This window comes from Pelobates fuscus, chromosome 9 (assembly GCF_036172605.1).
Source record: "Pelobates fuscus isolate aPelFus1 chromosome 9, aPelFus1.pri, whole genome shotgun sequence".
NCBI classification, from domain to species: Eukaryota; Metazoa; Chordata; class Amphibia; order Anura; family Pelobatidae; genus Pelobates; species Pelobates fuscus.
The window spans coordinates 72,293,126-72,317,136 of record NC_086325.1 but is presented as its reverse complement, the minus strand read 5'-3'; the positions used below and the strand labels follow the sequence as shown (position 1 = coordinate 72,317,136).

Below are 24,011 nucleotides of genomic sequence, written 5' to 3'. Positions count from 1 at the left end.
TCTTGATCAACTATAGTAGTTTCAATTGCAAGTTAGCTAGTCACCAAAGGGAAATACTCATAACCTTACTCTTAATGTTTGTTTTCTTCTTACAGCATGGACATTTATCTGCTGTTCACTCACAATTGGTGTCAACTCTGCTGCAAAAGTTATTCTCAAATGAGGATCACTGCTGCACTTAGATACTTGTCAAAAAGCAGGGATCCAATCGGTTCAGTGTGGTTTTAATTTATTAGAGAATAAAGGGAATATCTGGGAAATTTTATCAGCCGAACCAAAGAGAATTGATCCAAATAAAAGCGATCAAAGTTCAGTGTGGTTTTAAGTTATTAGAGAATAATTGGCAAGTCTGTGACATTTTATCAGCCGAACTGAAAAAAATAAAAAAAAATACAGCCCAAAAGAATCCACAACAAAAAGGTACAAGAAATTGGCAACAACACAAACCAGTTGAAAAACATTCTTGCACCTCAAGGTAGATACTCACAAAACAGAGAAATTCTAATCTCCACAGATTGAATTCATAAAAGGTAATGCACTTTTAGTTGGGTAATTAAACAAGGAACAACTGGTACAATGCTGCTTCTGGTGCAGTTTTCTGGTCTCCAACAACAAAACAAGTTTTTTTTTTAATCAAATCAAGGAAACCTCTGTGTGTGATCCCTATTAGAAGACACACGGTTTCCAAAATACAGAGCAAAAACACAGAATCCAAAGACTGTCCTATCAGATCAATCCTGTGCAACGCCAGATCAATAAGAAACAAAACGGCAATAATTGCCGACCTTATTGAAACATGCAAATTAGCGTGCATTACAGAATCATGGCTAGATAAAATTGCAGGGCCTATTCCAGAGGCAGCTCTTGCAGGTAATTACACGGTGTTGCACCAACCGAAAAATATCGCAAGGAAGGTGGAGTTATGATCGGTGCGAAATCATCCTTAAATCCCAGACCAATATCAGTCCACATACCCCAATCTTTTGAATGTGTAGCTGCCAGCATATCAATACATAGAGAATTCCAGATACTGTTAATATACAGAGCCCTAGGAGATTGGAAGCGATTTCTTCAGGAACTCTCAGACCTTTTGGCTGGCTTAATCCTTGAACACCCCAGATGGCTTATATTGGGAGACTTCAACACTTGGATCTCGGGCAGGATCTCATCAGCTTGATGAGTGCACTCTGCTTCACACAAATCGTCGCCACTTCCACCCACAGAAAAGGTCATACACTTGATCTGGTGTTCTAGACTAGAAGTGTCACCAGTAACTGTAAATCTATTTGTTTGGTCAGACCACTTATCTATTGTATGACAATCAGCCAGACCGCAGCCCTCAAAACTTGGTCAAACACAACTCATTAAAAGGGGCGGCGCCATTCGATGCAACAATACACATGGATCTAAGTGAACTAATGGGCACCTGTGAAGACCCCAGCTCCTTAGTCCGACTCTACAACAAAACCATGAGAGGTACCCTAGAAAGCATTGCACCAACATGGATACGCACTGTCAAAACACACAACAATGCACCATGGTTTGTTAGAAGAGAACAGGCCGTAAACGCAAGAGAAAGTGGCGCAGGACTCATGATCCAGAGGATAAAGCCGCTCTTACCAAACATCTAAACAAATATTAAGTCAATATAACTCAGAAAAATTCATTTTTATCACACGAAATTGCACTCTCCCACAATAGACCCAGGCAACACAGTGGAAAGTCTCTGCAAACCAGCATGCATGCATACCCCCCGCCAGGATAAGTGTAAAGCATTTGCGATCTTCTTCAGAGACAAGATTTCCTCAATCCGAGCTTCTATCACAGAAGGCCAAACAGTTACACACCAGAACCACTACAATGTAATGCCAGATAGCCCGAGTTTATGGTCCACTTTTACAAATGTGGATATAAAGGGAGTTAAAAGAACCATGCAAAAGTTACACCCTACTAAATGTGACTTAGACCCTGCTCCAACTCAGCCCTCACAAAAATAGTGCAGTGTTCACTAAAAACTGGAGACTTTCCAGATCCTCTAAAAGAAGCTGTGGTAAAACCACTCCTAAAGAAACCTTTATTTGACCCAGACTGCATGGCTAGTTACAGACCAGTATCCAACATTCCATTTCTGGGGAAAATAATTGAAAAAGTAGTGGCAACTCAACTGGAGGCCCATCTATCAACTTGAACATAATTGATCCTTTCCAGTCAGGCTTCAGATGCTGCCACAGCACTGAAACAGCGCTAGTACGAGTGCTAAATTATCTCCTTATGGCGAGAGACAAAGTAGATTACTCCATCCTAATCCTCTTGGGTCTCTCAGCTGCATTTGACACCATTGACCATAGGATTTTATTTTTAAAATTCTTTATTTTTGCACACGATAGGCAAGGCAAGAATAATACAACTTGAAGGCTTGCGCAGAAGCCAAAAAACAAAAGATCAGTCTTGTAAACATAATAATTGACATCAGCCCATATGACAAGCCACCTTATAAATTCCATACAACTTGCCTCCCGTCGAGGGTTTTGTGTTTTTTATATAGCAACCTTATTTAAATATCTTATTTTTGCACGCGATGGGCATAGCAAGAGCAATACAACTGTGTGGCTTGCGCAGAAGCCAAAATGTAAAAGATCAGTCTTGAAAGACACAAAAGTCGACATCCGCCCACAAGACACGCCTCTTTATAAATTCTATTCCACTTGCCTCCCATCGGGGATTTTGTATTTTTTGTTTTAAGTCTTTATTTTTCGATTCGACAAGAGGAACAAATATATAGAATTACGTATTGCTTGCGCAGAAGCCAACAGTGGTGGTACAAAAAGCATACAAATAACGTTGCAAACACACCCTTGGGTTCCCTGCTCAGTTTATCTTAGTCAATTGTCTCTCATCGACCATAGGATTTTAATAGAGCGCTTGCATCACATCTGTGGTCTAGCAGGCACAGTCCTTAACTGCTTTACATCTTTCCACGCTGGTAGATCACAGAGAGTAACATTAGGATTAAGCTCATCGGCACCAACAGAACTGGCCTGCGGAGTTCCACAAGGATCCATCTTGTCTCCCATGCTATTCGCAATTTACTTTCTACCACTGGGGGACATCATTGGGAGACATGGTCTAAGGTATCATAGTTACGCTGATTACACACAACTCTACTTCTTCTTTGCTCCAGATACCACAGACACAAAATGCCACATCAACAGTTGGCTTAGCAGACCTCATAGAATGGATGAATGCTAGTTGGCTTAAAGTGAACCCAGACAAAACAGAGTTACTCTTGGTTAGGGGACCCCGGGCAACAAAAATATCCCATGATAACCCAACTGTCCTGGAGCTTGGAGGCTCTGAAATCGTTAGTTCAAAGGTACGAAACCTCGGAGTGCTAATTGACTCTGGACTATCACTTAAACAGCGGATTTCCTCCGTAATAAAATCTGCCTACTTTCATCTGAAAAACATAGCCAGGATACAACACTTAATTCCTCCGTATGATATGCCAACATTAATCCATGCATTTGTATCCTCTCGGCTAGATTACTGCAATGCACTTTACTTGGGCCTCCCAGAAAAGGAACTCTATCGCCTTCAGACCGTACAAAATGCAGCAGCCAGACTACCAACCAATCAAACACGCTCCTGCCACATATTATTATTGCGATTTATATAGCGCCAACAGATTCCGTAGCGCTTTACAATATTAATAACACCTGTTATCCACTCCCTGCATTGGATTCCAATTAAATGGCGAACATATTTAAAAATGTACCTGCTAACCTTCAAAGCCTTAAACAATCAAGGCTCACAGTAACTGAAAGGGCTCCTGACACCCTATATTCCACTCACTTTGGTCAGCAAACAAATCCTTCCTGTCAGTGCCAAGAATTAAGACAGACTCAGGTTCCAGGGTATTCAGCTACGCTGCCCCTACCTTCTGGAACTCCTTACCATGCTCAGAGGCACCATCCTCACAGTCTTGTTAAAAAAAAAAAGCTAAAGACCCACCTCTTCCATCAGGCATTCAGTCCGCTCAGCTGACCTTCATAAACTCCTAACTTTTAGGTCTTTGTTTGTATACCTGTAAAGTGCCTTGAGTCTCAGAGGGAGAAAAGCACTATAAAAATCGAAAGTTATTATATTATTACATTTTTATGTCCGTTAATTTTGCTTTGTCAGTTTTGCCACTTTCAGTGAAGCAAGTTATGTAACAATCTTTCCATCTTTTTTTCCGCCAGAACAGTGTTTTTCTTCACTTCTCCATTTTCCTCAACAAAAAAGTGCCTTTTTTGTTTTCTGAAATGTCTTTCTCTGTCAAAATTCTGGCAACAATTTTTAGAAAAAATGTACTAATACAAACACATTGGTGGCACCCAGATTCTCCATCATTCCATTCCTGACTCGAAAGGGTCGAGGAAAAACGCCAATGCGAAGAAAGCACTGCAATGCTGAAGTGACGCACCAAGCGATACGAGGAAGTGTGGAGTTCTAATGCACAGTGAGCCAGAGAGGGCACGAGGTGCGTGTTAAGAGTACCAGGGCTGCTTCTTTAAACCTGTCTAACCATGCCTGCCTCTCCTCATACTTCCTTACCTATTCCAACCCCTCCCTTCTCCCCCCTCTTTTTTTTTTTTCTTTCCTCTCTTTCTTCTAGAGATAGATCAATATTGATTTTTTTTTTTTTTTAGAGCAGATACCGATAATCTGTGAACTTTCAGGCCGATAGCCGATAACTTACCGATATTCTGTACATTTACCATTTTGAAGAAAAAAAAAAACAACTTCTACACAAATCTACTATTAACTGAACATGTTTATAATTTATTTATTTTTGCAAATCTTTTTTTTATTAAGTGTTGAATGCACAAAATATACATGCCAGTCAGATTTATTTTATGTTTTCAAAAATATTTAGTGTTATTCTCCCCTCCCTGTCCCTTAGTGTACCTCTCCCCTTCCCTTAGTGTTCCCCTCCCCTCTCGGGCCCCTAGTATTCCTCTCCCACCTCTCCCCCTCCCCCACTTAGTATTTCACTCCCCGTCCTTTAGTGTCCCCTCCCCTCCCTGGTGTGCCTCATTACCTCTTTTGTAGCGTGGTCGAGCAGATTGTGGTACAGGAGCTACTGATTCATGTACCCGACTGGACTGACAGGAAGTGCTCTCTTAGTGAGCACTTCCTGTCAGTCTGGATGGGTAAAGGAAACTGAAGCTCCTGTACCGCGGTCCGCTCTGCTCCACTAGACCACGCTACAACGAGTGACTGGTAGGGAGAGTGCTGTGCGCTTCCTTCCTGCCGGTCATTCTATTCTTGTGCCCCCAGCGCCGGTGCACCCTAATGCAGCCGCGTGTTCCGCCTTATGGACGCGCCGCCCTGCGTGTGCTGGGCCACTACCGCCTCTCACATTATCGGCCATATCGGTATTAATAGTGGCCGGTACCGATATTTGCCAAAATCGGGGCAGCACCCCTTCCTGTCTCAGAGAAATTAGCTGATAGCGGCAAGGTGATTTGTATGTGTTATAGCCCTATTTAGGGTTAAAGGACAACTCTAGGCACCCAGACCACTTCAGCTTAATGAAGTGGTCTGGGTGCTAGGTCCCTCTAGGATTAACCCTTTTTATTATAAACATAGCAGTTTCAGAGAAACTGCTATGTTTATAATAGGGTTAATCCAGCCTCCAAATCCTCTAGTGGCTGTCTCATTGACAGTCGCTAGAGGTGCTTGCGTGATTCTCACTGTGAAAATCACAGTGAGAGCACGCAAGCGTCCATAGGAAAGCATTGTAAATGCTTTCCTATGAGACCGGCTGAATGCGCGCGCAGCTCTTGCCGCGCATGCGCATTCAGCCGAACGGGAGGATCGGAGGCGGAGAGGAGGAGGAGAGCTCCCCGCCCGGCGCTGGAGAAAGAGGTAAGTTTAACCCATTCCTCACACCAGAGCCTGGCGGGAGGGGGACCCTGAGGGTGGGGGCACCCTCAGGGCACTATAGTGCCAGGAAAACGAGTATGTTTTCCTGGCACTATAGTGGTCCTTTAAATAAGTATGATGGGGTTTATAAAACACCCCTTCAGGTCTCATTAGAGATGTCTGATACCGGCAAAGTAGCTGTATGTGTAGAAGCCCTATAAAGGATTTTTAAAATACCCCTTCCTGTCTCATTGGAGATTCTTGGCTGATATCAAATCTAATGGCTAGTGTAGGACTCACCTTTTAGGGCTTGCCTTGACGTGGCAGGTGAGTTTACATTCAAATGGCCATTGGGATTCAAGCCAAAGCGCAGGTAACGTTTTCTTTGTTTTTGCTTTATTATATGTATGCTGACTTACTGTGGCATTGAGTGATGCTGCTATGTTATGCCCAAATGTTTAAACCTCTCATGAAGGAGCCCCAATTTTTACTCCGATCCTGAACCCATGTTATAATAGTTACAACTACTCTACTCTACTGTAACTCCACTCTGTTGAAAACTAGTCTAAATAAAGAGATATAAATACAAACAATAGAGAATACATGTAATACTTTAAAGAACACTTTGATAAAGCTCCTCCCACTGCTTCTTAAACTCAAGTAGCGAACTTATCATCAGTAGTGAACTATAGACTTCTGTACAAATGCATTTCAACTAGTACGAACGAATCAAATGCCTTTTTAATTGACATTGGAACGAATCGATCAATCTGGGATTTAAAGCGGCACTGTCATGCCGAATCCCGTTTTTTTTTTTAACCCCCCTCCCGCCTCCACTACATCCAATTGCCCCCCTAGTCACCCCCAAATGCCCCTAAGCCCCCCAGATTACCTATTTTTAAATCTGTATCTTCTGCCCCGATCTTTATTCAGGGCGCCGCCATCTTTGTGTGGGTAGGTGAAGTCCCTATGGGACACGTCATCTACCCACACTACACAGACTGTGAGATTCCCGCACATGCCCAGTGAAACACCTGGACATGCGAACGGGAATTTCACCTATTCATTCATTCATCAGACAGACGAATGAATGAATAGAAAAAAATCAGACGAACAAACTGACACTGAGTATCAGTGTTCGTTTGTTCGATCAGTTTATTACAAGGAGGGAGCTACCGACGTGCAGCTCCCTCCTTGTAATATGTAAAGACAGAAGCGGTGGGGAGCTGTGCTCCCCACCACTTCATAAGCCCCCCAGGTCCCCCCCTCACTCTATGGGGGTCAATATGACCCCCATAATAGCACAAGGGAGATTAAAATCTCCCCAATGCCCCTACTCGCTATACCGCGAGTAGGGGCATGTCCACTAAACAGTGAGCAGCCTGTGGCTGCTCACTGTAAAAACATATATGGTAATAAGGGGGGGGGGACCTACTGTCCTCCCCCCTGGCCCCCACCCCTGCGCGGTGGGTGGGGGCACTAATAAAATAATAAGGGGGGAGACCTACTGTCCTCCCCCCCGGCCCCCACCCCTGCGCGGTGGGTGGGGGCCCTAATAAAACAATAAGGGAGGGGGACCTACTGTCCTCCCCCCGGCCCCCACTCCTGCGCGGTGGGTGGGGGCCCTAATAAAACAATAAGGGGGGGGGACCTACTGTCCTCCCCCCCCCCGGCCCCCACCCCTGCGCGGTGGGTGGGGGCCCTAATAAAACAATAAGGGGGGGGCCTACTGTCCTCCCCCCTGGCCCCCACCCCTGCGCGGTGGGTGGGGGCCCTAATAAAACAGTAAGGGGGGGGACCTACTGTCCTCCCCCCTGGCCCCCACCCCTGAGCGGTGGGTGGGGGCCCTAATTGAACCCCCCCCCCCCCCCATCAAGGTGACTAGGGGTCCCAAGCCCCTAGTCACCCCCCCCCCCACCCCAAAACATTCTAACCCCTACCTACCCCCCTCACCCTAAAAATAGTGAGGTGGGAATAAAATAACTAACCTGTAAAAAAAATAATTAAACTTACCATTTGACGTCTTCTTTTTTCTAAATTCTTCTTTCTTCAGCCCCCAAAAAGGCCAAAAAAAAATCCATCATACCCGTCGCACTTTAAAAAAAAAAAAAAAAAAAAACGAGCGCAAAAAAAAAATTAATCCATGTTCACCCATGGAGGGCACGCCGCGTACTGAGCTCAGCAGGGCGGGTCAAGGCTTATATAGCCTTGCCCCGCCCTGCAATTAGGCTTAGAACACACTGATTGGTTGGTTTAAGCCAATCAGAGTGCTCTGTGTCATTTTACAAGCGTGGGAAAATTCCAAAGAACTTTCCCACGCTTGTAAAATGACACAGAGCACTGTGATAGGATGGTTTTCAAGCCATCCAATCACAGTGCTCTGTGTAATTTTACAAGCTTGGGAAAGTTCTTTGGAATTTTCCCACGCTTGTAAAATGACACAGAGCACTGTGATTGGATGGCTTGAAATCCATCCTATCACAGTGCTCTGTGTCATTTTACAAGCGTGGGAAAGTTCTTTGGAATTTTCCCACGCTTGTAAAATGACACAGAGCACTGTTATTGGATGGCTTGAAATCCATCCTATCACAGTGCTCTGTGTCATTTTACAAGCGTGGGAAAGTTCTTTGGAATTTTCCCACGCTTGTAAAATGACACAGAGCATTGTGATTGGATGGCTTGAAAACCATCCAATCACAGTGATCTGTCATTTTACACAGCGTGGGAAAGTTCTTTTGAATTTTCCCACGCTGTGTAAAATGACACAGAGCACTCTGATTGGCTTAAACCAACCAATAAGTGTGTTCTAAGCCTAATTGCAGGGTGGGGCAAGGCTATATAAGCCTTGATCCGCCCTGCGGAGCTCAGTACGCGGCGTGCCCTCCATGGGTGAACATGGATTAATTTTTTTTTGCGCTCGGTTTTTTTTTGTTTGTTTTTTTAAAGTGCGACGGGTATGATGGATTTTTATTTGGCTTTTTTGGGGGCTGAAGAAAGAAGAATTTAGAAAAAAGAAGACGTCAAATGGCAAGTTTAATTTTTTTTTTTACAGGTTAGTTATTTTATTCCCCCCTCACTATTTTTAGGGTGAGGGGGGTAGGTAGGGGTAGAATGTTTTGGGTGGGGGGGGTGACTAGGGGCTTGGGACCCCTAGTCACCTTGATGGGGGGGGGGGTTCATTTAGGGCCCCCACCCACCGCTCAGGGGTGGGGGCCAGGGGGGGGAGGACAGTAGGTCCCCCCCCCTTATTATTTTATTAGGGCCCCCACCCACAGCGCAGGGGTGGGGGACAGTAGGTCCCCCCCCTTATTATTTTATTAGGGCCCCCACCCACAGCGCAGGGGTGGGGGCCGGGGGGGGGAGGACAGTAGGTCCCCCCCCCCTTATTATTTTATTAGGGCCCCCACCCACAGCGCAGGGGTGGGGGCCAGGGGGGGAGGACAGTAGGTCCCCCCCCCTTATTATTTTATTAGGGCCCCCACCCACAGCGCAGGGGTGGGGGCCAGGGGGGGAGGACAGTAGGTCCCCCCCCCCTTATTATTTTATTAGGGCCCCCACCCACAGCGCAGGGGTGGGGGCCAGGGGGGGAGGACAGTAGGTCCCCCCCCTTATTATTTTATTAGGGCCCCCACCCACCGCGCAGGGGTGGGGGCCAGGGGGGAGGACAGTAGGTCCCCCCCATCTTTAACCCCCGCGCGGGGGGGGGGGGGGTTATTAGGTGTTTTTTTGTTTTTTTTTTTACAGTGAGCAGCCACAGGCTGCTCACTGCTTACTAGACATGCCCCTACTCGCGGTATAGCGAGTAGGGGCATATTATTTACTAATACTAAGTAATCTTTACTTAGTATTAGTACATTTGGCTTCAAGACCAATTTAGGTCTTTCAGCCTTTTAGTAGATAGCTCCCTGATACCATGGGAATTAGGGAGTTATCTACTAAGCGGCTGCAAGATGCAGCCACAGCAATGAATAGGATCGGAGTTTCATTCATTAGAATGAAATTCCGATACGAACAAAGTACCGAATTGCATCCTAACACCAATGGAGAAACAGTGCTCATTCTGTTAGGATGCAATTCGGCAGTTTTGCCGGCGTTCTGTCTAAGTGACAGGACTTTCGGCAATACTGACAGGAAGCATTGTGGGAACTGGGAGGAAAGCTAGGGATCATGGGAAAATTGCTCTGACCAGCGGAAATGAAGCACACTTTGCTCCTACGCTGGTCAGAGCTGGTCAAGCGGAGGAATCCTCCATAAGACAGAGTCCCTACTTTGTCTTATGATTTTAAAGAAAACTAAAGAAGAATGGAAGAAAAGAAGAACAGATCCCGAGAGAGGGGGAGAAGAGGAAGAGATTGAGGAAAGGTAAGTTCGGCATGACAGTGCCGCTTTAACCTGTGAAATCTTATTCAGTGAATCTTGAACAGATCAAGGAGTAAATCCATTTGTGCACAAGTCTAGTGAAGACCTTGTTCGGATTGACCTTACTGCTTGGAGATATGGACTGTGCATGGTTCTACACGTCTAACTAAAGGAAGAGCAAAAACTGAGCTTCATTAAATAAACTAGAACTGAGGAGAACAAAAAGAATTACAAATGTTAGGCAAAATTAGAAAATGTATCCAACTCAGCTCTTTTTATTGAGCCTCAGACTAAATTTTGAAACGGCTGTGTCTATTCACACTGACATTTCCAATTTTAGGGAATAAACATTCTTTGGGGTTACTTGGAAATGACGGTTTAGAATCGGTGTCCATTTTTTTTCTTTTGATCCCTTGCAAGAGTTGCATTAAAATGGATAATGTATAAGATAATTATACCAGTGGCATTCTTGCCATTTTGAATAGCTTACCACGCGGCTATTCACGAGTGTAAAAAAAAAAAAAAAAAAAAAATTGCACAGATTTTTGAATTGCAGTAAGTGCTTTACTATGCAGCGAAGTAGAAAAACTAGAAAACGTAAAACACAAAAACTCACCAATTAACAAATGTTACTGCACTATTTATGAAAATTACATCATTAGTTCAGTTCAACAGACAAGGGGTTTTTCATATAATTCAATACATAATATACCGCTTTCTGAGTGCCCATTATACAATACTTTGCTGCCCCCTATGGCAGTAAAACAGTTAAAAAACAAAACCAAAAAAAACCACTGTTAGCTTGGATTTAACATTTAAGTAGATTTTTTTTAAGGCAGCAGAAAGTATTAAACTATGATCTCAAACATTTCCAAGCGGTTGTGCCACTGATATTGATAAAAAATGACCCATAAGGTCGGATCCTCATAGGCACGCACTTTATTCAGCCTCCCAGAGGACATGATTAATGGTTCTATGAATAAGGGCCAGAGGCCGACTTACCTTTGCACCTGCTAAAAGCCCAAGGGATATGGCAACTCTCGCTCGTAAATCAGGTCTGTCTTTGGGCCAAACATAGGAAAACATAGCTGTTAATATCTTCCTGGAATCCACTTCTTTCAGCTATTACACAAGAGAGAAATGAAAACAGAAAAAAACATTAATGTGAGAATCCATGTTATAACATTTTGTAAAACAATTGCTCTAAAATTATACAAGTTTTTTGGGGGGGGATCCCTGGGTCAGGACTGCATTCCCATTGGTCATACACGAGCACAGTCATCAAGGCCGAAGGCAACTGCCGACAGTAAGTAGTTTGCTGTAGCACAATGCCTTGCCCTGTGAAGAGAAGACCATTTGGCAATAGGTAATGGATAAACAAGATTTTTTATTATTATTTAGTGCAGATATTATAATTGAAGGATGGGACACCGAACTAAGTTTAGAGTTGAAGAATGGCTCACCAAGGTATGAATCACCGATAGATTTGTCACCTTGTTACTTGCTACTACTCATAACTGCTTCAAGCAATCTGTTCTTCCACCATTAGTATTAATAATGGTTTTGTGATGGAAGCTCGGTAGAAATTAAATTTAGTAGGCAGAGATTTCCACGTGGCAGATGTGTAAATGTTGGTGTATCAGTTAATCAGTTACACGTAGCTAAGATACAATCAACACTGTACTGAGCAAGTGCAGGAATGCAGAAACTGAAAACACTTCCCCCTCCTCCATTGTTCTGGGTGAGCCATGTGGTCTAACAGGTAAGGGAAGTTAGGCTTTGTTCAGCTGATTGGGTAAAGAGTATATGTGGGTAGAGTTAACTATAGGAGGAGCTATATGTCTATATCATGCATTTACACAGTCAGTTCTGGGCTCAGATCTTGTTGTATTTTGGTGACATTACTCCCTCTGAGCCCCGGTCGGTGAATCGAATAAAGAATCTCTTCCTTCCTGAAGAAACCTGTGTCCACTTCACTGTGCTTGGCTCCCGTCAGTTTCTCCGGTATCATTTGGTGCAATTGGCCGGGAAGCTCATCGTTACCGGTGGCTAAGAAGCAGAGGCGTGAGACGGTCTATCTTTGCCCACGCTCCCTACGGCTGCACCCCTGAACTTCTGCGTGGACCTCCCTTCGTCTCGGCGCCACTGGTCTGTTGTCCAGGAGATCATCGGCCTCTACGTAGTAAGTGCTGGGGTGCCCCCGTCGATGAGTGTGAACCCAGGTTCAGGAACGAGGAGGTAAGACGACTACTGTTTTAGATGGTGGACCCACTAGGGGTATTGGATATCGATTGTGTGGTAGGCCCATAAGGGGTTATTTGTGTATGGAATCTGCCCCCTCAGTAGAGGGAAGGAGCGAAGGCGCACCGCTCAATTAAACGCCCTGTAGTCAGCCCGTTTAATTTTGGTTTGGAGTCAGGCTGGGTTCTGTGTAAATAGCCCAAGCCGGACACCGGTGTCTTGTCTAGACTAGCGTTCTAGGGTGTATATTACGTTCGCTAGGTCGGAGGGACCGGGAGACTAAGCGGCGTCTGTGTAAATTCGGTCCGCTAGATCTCAACCTATCTTGGCTAAGTGGGAAGGCGTGTAAATTTGGAACCCACTAGATTTTTGATAGAGTATATAGACTAAGAGGGTGCTGTTGTAAATTCCGCCCTCTAGTTCGCTATATGTGGTGCTTGGGCAGCGTGGCTAACCAAAACGGATGTAAATAGTTTTAGGTAGTCCATCAAGGTACTGGCCAATAGATTAGTTGGGAATTGTAAATGTGTTAAAGATTGTTGTAGTAGCGTGTATATCTTGCTAGATAGCGTGAGCTCTGCCGTCTAGCGAGAGTGTGAATAGTGTGTAACTATTATAGCGCACGGTACCATAACCATGTATAATAACTACTGATATTGTAAATAACTACTAATTGAACTGTGACTTTAAATTGTACTCTAACCAATGCTAACCGTACTAGAACTACTGTTTGTAAAGACGATGTTACTGGGGTATGTTATAGACGGGTAATTCAGATATAGGGAATTATAGCGTGGGTGACTGTATAGTTTCGCCAAAGGGCACAGTATTAGTTACTTAGTGACTGGTGTAACAGCTGTGTGTGTACGGGAATTCCCTGTATGTTTTGTTGTATGAGTTTGACCTAGTAACTGTGTCACATGGTGCTGTTGCCAAGGAAACGAGTGACTGTTGGAGGTGTGTTTGTTGTGTTTCTTTGAATTAGACGCTCCGTTGCCAAGTATGGGTGCGCCGGAATTCAAAGATTGTTGATCCCTTAGAATGTATGCTAAATAACTTTAAAAAGGGATATAATGTGTGTGATTTGGGGGTTAAATTGGCTCCAAATCACCTGACTACCTTATGTAGTAGAGAATGGCCTCTGTGGTAATCTGTCTTGATTTAAATCTAGTGCAGCGTGTACATGTGGCTGTATCTATTATGCTTGAATTCTATGACCAGTTTCCATATTTTGACTGTTTAAAACAGTTTGTGTTACTAGATGGTTACCAAAACTGGTTTGTCCATCCCCAATGGAATCTGACCCATCTGACCATCCCTCAACTAAATTCTTTAGCAAGAACTGGTGGAGCTGGTATGTCCACCTGTATGTCTACCTACCCCCCCAACTGGTTCTTTGTACCCTGAGGCCCTTTTTGGTGGAAGGGTATTTTAGTGTTTTTTTTATTATTGTTCAGTTTTATTATTAGCAGTCAAAATTGTGAGGAGAATTCTTAAATAAAAGTAACTAAGTCCACTGAATCAGATAATTCTCAGCAATTACAAAATACCATAACCACTGAAAACACCATAACCACTGAAAACACCATTACCACTGACATAACACTATAATTACTGAGCCTTGTGTGCCTTTAGTAACAGTAAATTAGTTTTGAAATACAACTGGATGAAATGGTCAATGGTATAGGACGCTGGAATACACTTACCATTTTTGGTTACTGGTCAGGCTCCTCCTAGCCCTGTCCGAAACATTTTGTTAACCGAGTTACTAACCAGTAAAATTAATTTATCCATTTCCACCTACCTCACCACTCCCCGACCGGAACCTATGACTAAACAACCCTATCTAAGTCCCACCCTAACCTGACAAATGACCGGTGCCCTCCAACTTTGACATTTACAAATGCCACTGCATCTTACCCCTGGTCCACCACACATTGATATTAATGGTCAATTACAGTTGGCAGACCCTGTATTTGTTTATGTCCCGTTCACCATGACTGATCTGCTTAATTGGAAGACCCATAATTCCTTTACGAAAGCCGACGAGTAACCTAGTGCTTTCTATGAGAGATTGCTGGAGTCATATAGATTATATACTCCTTTTAATCCAAAGGCCCCTGAGAACTCTCGAATGAACAACTCAGCATTTGTCAGCCAGACCCAAGGTGATATCAAAAGAAAATTGCTAAAGTTAAAGGGATTTGTAGGAATGTCCATATCACAGTTAATGGAAATTGCAAGTCAGGTGTATATGAACAGGGAGATTGAAACAAAGCAGGAGGAAGAACGTAAAATGAGGATGAAGGCAGATATGCTAGCTGTAGCGATCATAAGTGTAGAGAGACAGGGAAGGGAGGTAAATAGAGGAGTTGAGAATAGGCTGAGTAAGGGAGGAAGTCGGAATCACTGTGCGTATTGTAGAGAGGAAGGATATTGGAAAAGTGACTGCCCCCAGAGGGAATATAAAGCAAGTTATAGATAAGACAAGAGAGAAGCTTACGAGATGGTTACAGAGGTGGCTATAGAGAAAGTCTTGGAGGGAATGACAGTAGTAACAGAGGAGGTGTTCAGGGAAGTAGATACTATTCCCCTACCCAGAGATTAAGGGATAGAGAAGATAGAGATTTTGTCGGTCTGGCTGACACTGTCATGGAAGACTATTGATACCGACTGGGCTCCATCCCCCTTTAGCCGAGTGCAGCCTATGGTTGATGTATCAATAGAGGGAAAGAGGAGCTCTTTCATGATTGACACTGGTGCTGAGTACTCTGTGGTAACTAACCTAGTTGCTCCTCCTTCAGGAAGACTATAACTATGATAGGAGCTACTGGGAAAAGCGCTGCTAGACCAGTTCTCAGGAGTCATACTTGTATTCTAGGAGGCCATTTTGTTAAGCACCAGTTCCTATATAAGCTGGAGTGTCCAGTTCAGCTTCTAGGATGAGATCTATTATCAAAGCTTCAAGCCCAGATAACTTTTAAACCCAACGGATCAACGTCTCTGAAGTTTAATAGATCACCAGGCATAATATCAGTATTGGTGCAAAGGGAAGAAGAATGGCACTTCTACTCTATAATAACAAATACAGACCCTAAGAGTGATGAATCCTTATTTGACATTTCAAGAATATGGACAGAGAATAATCCTCCAGGACTTGCTCGCAATATTCCACCAATACACATTGAATTAAAGCTTGGAGCGTATCCTGTTAGCCTTAGTTAGTACCATATATTATAGAGGGCTAAGAAAAATATACAAACCTATGTGGATAAGTGTGTAAAGTATGACAACCTAAAATTCTGTACCTCCCCTTGGAACACTCCATTATTACCTGTTCAGAAGCCGGGATCAGATGAGTATCATCCTGTACAAGATCTAAAAGCAGTTAATAATGCAGTAGTCAATATACACCCAGTGGTACCCATCCCCTATAATCTGCTTGCTTTAATACCAGGTGGGGCAAACCTACTATACATCCCTAGACCTCAAAGATGCTTTCTTTTGTTTCTGGGGTACTGCTGAAAAATTATGGGCATTTACCTTCCATACTTGGTAACTTAAGGGGGGATTTGAGTCAGTTGGGAGAAGGAATTACCCGGCAGCAGGTTGTAGAGTTGGGTAAAACTATGGAGGAGGTACAGAAATGGGTACAAGATAGATTACCTGTGAATATTTATCCACCTGTTCATTCTTACCATCCAGGGGATCAAGTGTGGATAAAAGAATGGAACACTGTTCCATTAGGTTCCAAGTGGAGAGGTCCCTATGTTGTTCTTTTATCTACCCCAACAGTTGTAAAGGTTGTAGAAGTGACTCCGTGGATTCATCACTCCAGGGTAAAAAAAAACAGCGGCAGATTCCTGACAAGATCCGGTTGAAGCGTGTGACCCAGTTGGTTTTTTGCGAAGAGAATATTGTTAAAAGGGAACATCAACAAAGATCTACAAGTAGGTGTTTTGACGGCCACAATAAAGCCTGACCTCCTACCAACGTTAAGCCAGAGGAAAAACCACTGTGAAGAAAAGTGAGGATCAGGAAGGACTCCATTCCCTGCAGCCCTCACATCCTGGAAGCTGAGGTGCCATCGCACGGTCGAAGAGCTAGGAAGAAGATGTCAGGAGTGATGTGTTTGATAATGTGTGTATTTGTGTTTTTTAATTATTCAGGAAGGTAGAGGTACCGACACACCAGGCTGTGAGGTTTGCATTAAGACTACGAAAACAGGCAATCATATTTCCCAGACCCTTATTTGGCATTCACAATATGAGTGTAAAGGACATGTATCTAAGTGTAGATACTTGAGTATAGATTATAGTGTATGCCATCTAAGAGCAGGAGAACCTAGGTGTTTTAGTCCAGAGTATCAACCCCGTACAATTTGGTTGACCCTTCAGAATGGAGACTCACAGGGGACCCTAATAAATAAGACCATACTAGAAACCGTACATTCTTCAGGTGTTCTGCTATTTGATGCATGTAAGGCGATATCAGGTGGTAGGAAACCGTGGAATGTATGTGGTGATCTTAAATGGGAAAGAACGTATGGGTCTAATGATAAATATATTTGCCCCAGTAGTAAGTACAAATATATGGATGCAAAGTGCCCAAATAAAGATATAATTATTGTCCGTATTGGTCCTGTGTAGGATGGGCAACCTGGGGACAGACAGTAGATAAGGATATGATCGTCACTAAGTTGCCTACCAAGCCATATTGTAAGTCTAGGGAGTGTAACCCAGTCCATATACTTATCAATGACCCAGAACGATTCATAGATAGTGTTGGGAACCTTTTTGGGTTCCAGATATATGGAACAGGTTTGGATCCTGGGACAATATTATTTATATGAATAGAGACCGATACTGTAGCAACCCAGACTCATCAGGTCTTTCATTCCTTCTATGAGGAGATGAGTGTGGAAAATAAGATCCCCCTATAATGCGAAAAACTTATTTATAGCTCTAGCCGGAAGCATTGCTGGTAGTCTTAATGTAACCAACTGCTATGTGTGTGGAGGTACTAACATGGGAGACCAATGGCCATGGGAAGCAAAGGAGGTAATGTATTCCGGTTCTGAGACAGTTGAACAGTTAATATCGTCTCAGACTGATTATCAAGTGAGTGTTAGAGGTAAATCTGAGTGGCGATTAAAGACCTCCATTATAGGTTATGTTTGCATAGCAAGGAAAAGAATAATGTTTAATACATCTGTAGGAGAATTGACTTGTCTAGGGCAAAAAGCTTATAATGATAGTACAAACGATACAACTTGGTGGTCAGCTTCAAATGTCTCAGAACCATCTAACCCGTTTGCAATTTATACCAATTTAAAGGATGTGTGGTTTGACCTATCTGCTACATCTAGTTGGAAAGCCCCAGCAAATTTGTACTGGATCTGTGGTAAGAAAGCCTATTCGGAGTTACCACAGGAGTGGGAAGGGGCATGTGTATTAGGTATGCTCAGACCATCCTTCTTCTTGTTGCCAATTGAAACAGGAGAGACCTTGGGAGTTAAGGTTTATGATGTGAATCATAAAAAGAAGCTAGCATCCTTGAATGTAGGTAGCTGGGAAGATAATGAGTGGCACTGGCTACCTTAGCGCGCTTCATTGCCAATAGGAGGGATGTAATATGTGAGGGAACTGGTTAACAGTTAAACTGTATGCCCATGAAGTGTTATTGTATTCTAATACAGGGATTCAAGCCTCATTCTACCATTAGGCAATTATGGATTCCTCTGTAAAGCACATAGCCTTCTTACCAGGTAAACCAGTTGGGCTGTTGATAAAGTCCTCCATTCACTTCCAGTGCAAATAGAAGGAGGTGTATGTGGAAAGTTCAATCTCAGCAATTGTTGTCTGCACATAGATGATGAAGGGCAGGCAGTGGCTGATCTCACAAGCCACATGGCTAAACTGACGCATGTACCGACTTAAGCCTGGAACGGGTACAATTCTAGTAGTTGGTTTGGAAGTAGGTACGAGCAGCTTGGAGGGATCAAGACATTGGTAGGAGGAGTCATGTTGATTATAGTGTTGTGTCTCTTTCTACCATGTTTGGTTCCATTGGTAATTAGGTCCATACAGAGTGTCATAGAGAGCACGACAGAAAGGAAAACAGCTGCGCATGTAATGGCTGTTTGCAAGTATGAACCCTTAGCCCAGAGAGAATATATTCAGAATGAGGAGTGCTGAAGGAATTTGTAATGATGCTAAGATGCTTACGAGGTCTGTTCTGATTCGTGGCAACCTGAGGTGTAAGCAAACTATGGTTAAGTGATGCATCTGGAATTATTATATATATCAGAAGCATCAAAGGGGGGAATGTGGTGGAAGCTCGGTAGAAATTAAATTTAGTAGGCTGAGATTTCCACGTGGCATATGTGTAAATGTTGGTGTATCAGTTAGTCAGTTACACGTAGCTAAGATACAATCAACACTGTACTGAGCAAGTGCAGGAATGCAGAAACTGAAAACACTTCCCCCTCCTCCATTGTTCTGGGTGAGCCATGTGGTCTAACAGGTAAGGGAAGTTAGGCTTTGTTCAACTGATTGGGTAAAGAGTATATGTGGGTAGAGTTAACTATAGGAGGAGCTATATGTCTATATCATGCATTTACACAGTCAGTTCTGGGCTCAGATCTTGTTGTATTTTGGTGACATTACTCCCTCTGAGCCCCGGTCGGTGAATCGAATAAAGAATCTCTTCCTTCCTGAAGAAACCTGTGTCCACTTCTCTGTGCTTGGCTTCCATCAGTTTCTCCGGTATCAGTTTTGGTGTGCAAGATATAAAATCAGATATGCTATGACATCTTCAATGCTTGCATAAACAAAAACAAAAACCAAAAAGGAAAAAAATATATATTTGAAAAGTTATTTTTCTCTTGAATTAATTGCAAATCAAATTATTTTTTAAAACATTTTTAAAGTTTTAGCCCAACGCTACAATGGTTACAATTAATACTTTATTTCCCCACACCAATCTGCTCTCAATGCGCCATAATGACAAATCAAACACCAGAATTTTGGAAACTTTGCAAATTAATAAAAAAAAAAATATCCCATTGAATGTATGATTCAGACCTTTTGACACTTTAAACTTAACTCAGATACATCAAATTTCTCTGTATTTTTTAGAATGTTTCTACACTTTAACTGGAGTCCACGTGTGGCAAACACAACGGATTAGACATGATTTGTAGTCCTTTAATGATTTAAATGCCATGCTAGCGTGATAGTGCTACCGGTGTAAATTTCAAATAACTAATTTGACCTTGGTTTTTAAGAAAAAGGTTTAAATGAAGAGTCAAAATGCTCTTCATTACATAGACAGTGGGGTGTACTTTCTACAATATATACTTTTGTCAGCATGTCATTGTTTTTTTAAGTTTGTGCTTTAAAACCATAATTCACTCCTTGCAGTATTTGTTTTGTAGATTCTAAAAATTAATTGAAATCCTATACATATTGGGAATTTTATCAGTGCTAATTAGTCAATCTATTTTGAGTTGGCTTTCTGCATTTGCACTTTGTGTCTAGAAATTGGTAAACAGAACAAAAAAAATAAAGGTTTTTTAATTTTTTCATATTTTATACCTACCGGTACTTAATATTGCATAATGTATACAAAAATGTATATTTCTCATATATATATATATATATATATACCGTATATACTCGAGTATAAGCCGAGTTTTTCAGCCCATTTTTTGGGCTGAAAAACCCCAACTCGGCTTATACTCGAGTCAAGGTCTGTATTATGGCAATTTGCATTGCCATAATACAGACCGGGGGAGAGGGGGGCTGGCAGAGCTGTACTTACCTGTTCTGCAGCTCCTGTCAGCTCTCTCCTCCTCCGCGCCGTCCGTTCAGCACCTCGGTCAGCTCCCAGTGTAAGCTGATAGAAGGAGCTGCACGGACGGCGCAGAGGAGGAGAGAGCTGACAGGAGCTGCAGAACAGGTAAGTACAGCTCTGCCAGCCCCCCTCTCCCCCCCCCACTGAACTGCCACTGGACCACCAGGGAAGGAGAGCCCCCCTCCCTGCCATGTATCAAGCAGGGAGGGGGGACGAAAAAAAAATAAAATAAGAAATAATAATAAAAAATAAATAAATAATAATAATAAAAAAAAGGGGGTATAAGGACCACTGTGGGAGGGGGGGGGGGGGGTATAAGGACCACTATGGGAGGGAGGGGGTGGGATAAGGACCACTATGGGAGGGAGGGGGGTATAAGGACCGCTATGGGAGGGAGGGGGGGGATAAGGACCACTATTGGAGGGAGGGGGTGGGATAAGGACCACTATTGGAGGGAGGGGGTGGGATAAGGACCACTATGGGAGGGAGGGGGGTATAAGGACCGCTATGGGAGGGAGGGGGGGATAAGGACCACTATGGGAGGGAGGGGGGGATAAGGACCACTATGGGAGGGAGGGGGGGGGGGGATAAGGACCACTATGGGAGGGAGGGGGGGGGGGATAAGGACCACTATGGGAGGGAAGGGGGGGATAAGGACCACTATGGGAGGGAAGGGGGGGATAAGGACCACTATGGGAGGGAAGGGGGGATAAGGACCACTATGGGAGGGAGGGGGGGGATAAGTACCACTATGGGAGGGAGGGGGGGATAAGGACCACTATACCACTATGGAAGGAAGGGGGGGATAAGGACCACTATCGGAGGCAGGGGGGTGGGATAAGGACCACTATGGGAGGGAGGGGGGGAGAAAAGGAACACTATGGGAGGGAGGGGGGGATAAGGACCACTATGGGAGGAAGGGAGGGGGGGGATAAGGAACACTATGGGAGGGAGGGGGATAAGGACCACTATGGGAGGGAGGGGGATAAGGACCACTATGGGAGGGAGGGGGGGGATAAGGACCACTAGGGGAGGGAGGGGGGATAAGGACCACTAGGGGAGGGGAGGGGGAAGTAAGGACCACTAGGGGAGGGGAGGGGGAAGTAAGGACCACTAGGGGAGGGGAGGGGGAAGTAAGGACCACTAGGGGAGGGGTGAGTCAGGACCACTGGGGGAGGGGGGTGAAGGAACACGGGGGTGGGGAGGTAAGGACCACTGAGGGAGGAGGAGGGGAGGTCAGGACATATGGGGGGGGGCAAATATCCTTGCACCGGCCCTGCACACACTGCATTCATACACACACTGCATTCATACACTGCACTCATACACACACTGCACTCATACACACGCTGCACTCATACACACACACGCTGCACTCATTATACACACACTGTAAATATTCAATTAATATATTTTTTTTAGGATCTAATTTTATTTAGAAATTTACCAGTAGCTGCTGCATTTCCCACCCTAGTCTTATACTCGAGTCAATACGTTTTCCCAGTTTTTTGGGGAAAAATTAGGGGCCTCGGCTTATATTCGGGTCGGCTTATACTCGAGTATATACGGTATATATATATATATATATATATATATATATATATATATATATATATATATATATATATATATATATATATATATATATATATATGTTCACTTAAACAGCAAGTTGGAAATTGTGGTAGAATATATGGCAAAAGTGCCAAAAAGGATATGGTCACAAACACATCGCTTCACAACAAAGCCTTGACCCTTAAAGGGTTAACAAATAAGTACCTCTAGTGGTAGTCTCTGTGACATTCACTAGAGGTGTGTGCTCTGATACTTTTCTATTTGTCAAACAGCAATATTTATATTTTTCAAAGGAAAGGGACAGCTTCTACACACATAAAAACCTCCACTACTATGATGTAGCAGTTTTGGTCCCTTTTATAGTTATGCCTGTAAACATTACAGACAAAACAAAGGTCCACTATTCTAAAATTTGTGCCTGTGCTCCACCCACAAAAAAAAATAAAAAAAAAATATTCAAAATCAAGGAACTGCTAGTTTTCAAACACAATGATTAAGCAGTAAAGGAATACATGTTTTACAAGAACATCCAGTATGAATCACAAACACTGGTCTCCATTCACCGATTTCACTGCAGAAAATTAATGATTGGTGGTAATAAGATTTAAAAAAGAAAAAAAAAAAAGGAGAGATAAAATCTCTGTGTTAAAGATGGATAATCATCAATATACACTGGAATTTCTTCAGTGCAGACTGCAGTGAACTCTCAGCTAGGAGCAGGAAAATTGTTTGAGACTGCTTAATTGCGCGTAAAATGTCACCACTTCATTTAACAGCGCTGGCTCTGAAGTTGTGTAATCATGCATTATGAGTCCATTAAACTATAGAGCAGAAGACTATATTTAAAAGGCTAAATGTGGATTGAAGAGGTTCCCAAAACATATCTCCAATACTGAACCAATTAAAAAGAGAAGCCCCTCTGATAGGCAGTACTGGTGACAGATGATGTGTCCCACAGAGTACCTGTTTCATGGGTCAGTCCTTCTAAGACCTAAAATGTACAAACGATAACGAAATGTTGGACAAGGTCCAGTCCATCCTTCTTAAGACTAAAGCATACATTCCGTATGTGACATGTTTGGAAGATCTGCTACTCTTCAAATAAAAGTATACGGTCAGTGAGATAGAGTTCTGTAAAGAACCAAAATGACAATTTTATTTTTAATGGTCTGTTCATCCCAAGATGATACTGCACGATAGTTAGATCTATAAATCTATAGATAGATTTATTTTGAGAATCTAGGGACTGGTCATCCTTAGCATCTTACTTCTGATTATCAGCACGGAGCCAGCAAAACGGTCTAATCAGATGAGGACCACACAAGGCCCCCTGTGACTGGAGAAAAATCCTTACTTTACATCTTCCAGATCAGCTACCTTAGCCTAAAGTTTGCTTTACCTTACAGGTTTAGTTAATAAAACTAATCATAATACTACACATGAAATTATGACAAAAAAAACATTCTGAGCACTGACTAATGTTCAGATAAATCTTCAAATGAAGTGTATTTACACAGTTAGATGGCACTTGGTTAATCCCGGAGAAGCCAGGCATCAAGTTTACTAGTTTCAAACCCAAGCACAAGCTGAGAACGAAGATATATCACGCACATATAAAAAGGTGTAAAGAGAAAGTCTTTGGTGTCCAGGGCAGCGTGCATGTTTTAGTGTAAAGCATGGAAGCTCCATAATTGATATCTATGGTAAGACCTACGTATATAGACTTAAACATTCACCTTTCACAAACTTTAAGTGCTAATGAGGATACAGAAAATTGGGTTTAAAACATACAAACATGAAAGAACAGTGCAGGTCCAAAAATTGTAAAAAAAATAAATGTTTTGGTTTTGTAAAACGTTTGCACAAAGTACTGAATTAAACATCCACCATTGGAGAGAGCGCAACATGTTAGTAGGTATCTAAAAGACTAATGGCAAACATTGCTCAAGGCCAGTGGAAGGCAAACATGGCATTAAATTCATCCCATATTGCCAATACATTGTCCAGCCTATATTCTCCTCTTGTAAACCACTGTAAGTCGATCAGAAGATGAGTTAATTGGCAGCTAA

At 43.1% G+C, this 24,011-nt stretch overlaps 1 protein-coding gene across 1 annotated transcript in view; it reads right to left on the bottom strand.

Moving 5' to 3' along the window:
- The window catches only part of ABCB7 (ATP binding cassette subfamily B member 7), a 117,087-nt gene that overhangs the window by 61,036 nt on the left and 32,040 nt on the right, over nucleotides 1-24,011 (bottom strand). Inside the window, exon 4 of the mRNA XM_063432065.1 lies at nucleotides 11,272-11,391. Coding sequence (XP_063288135.1) covers nucleotides 11,272-11,391 — 120 coding nt within the window. The remainder of the gene's footprint in view (nucleotides 1-11,271; nucleotides 11,392-24,011) is intronic.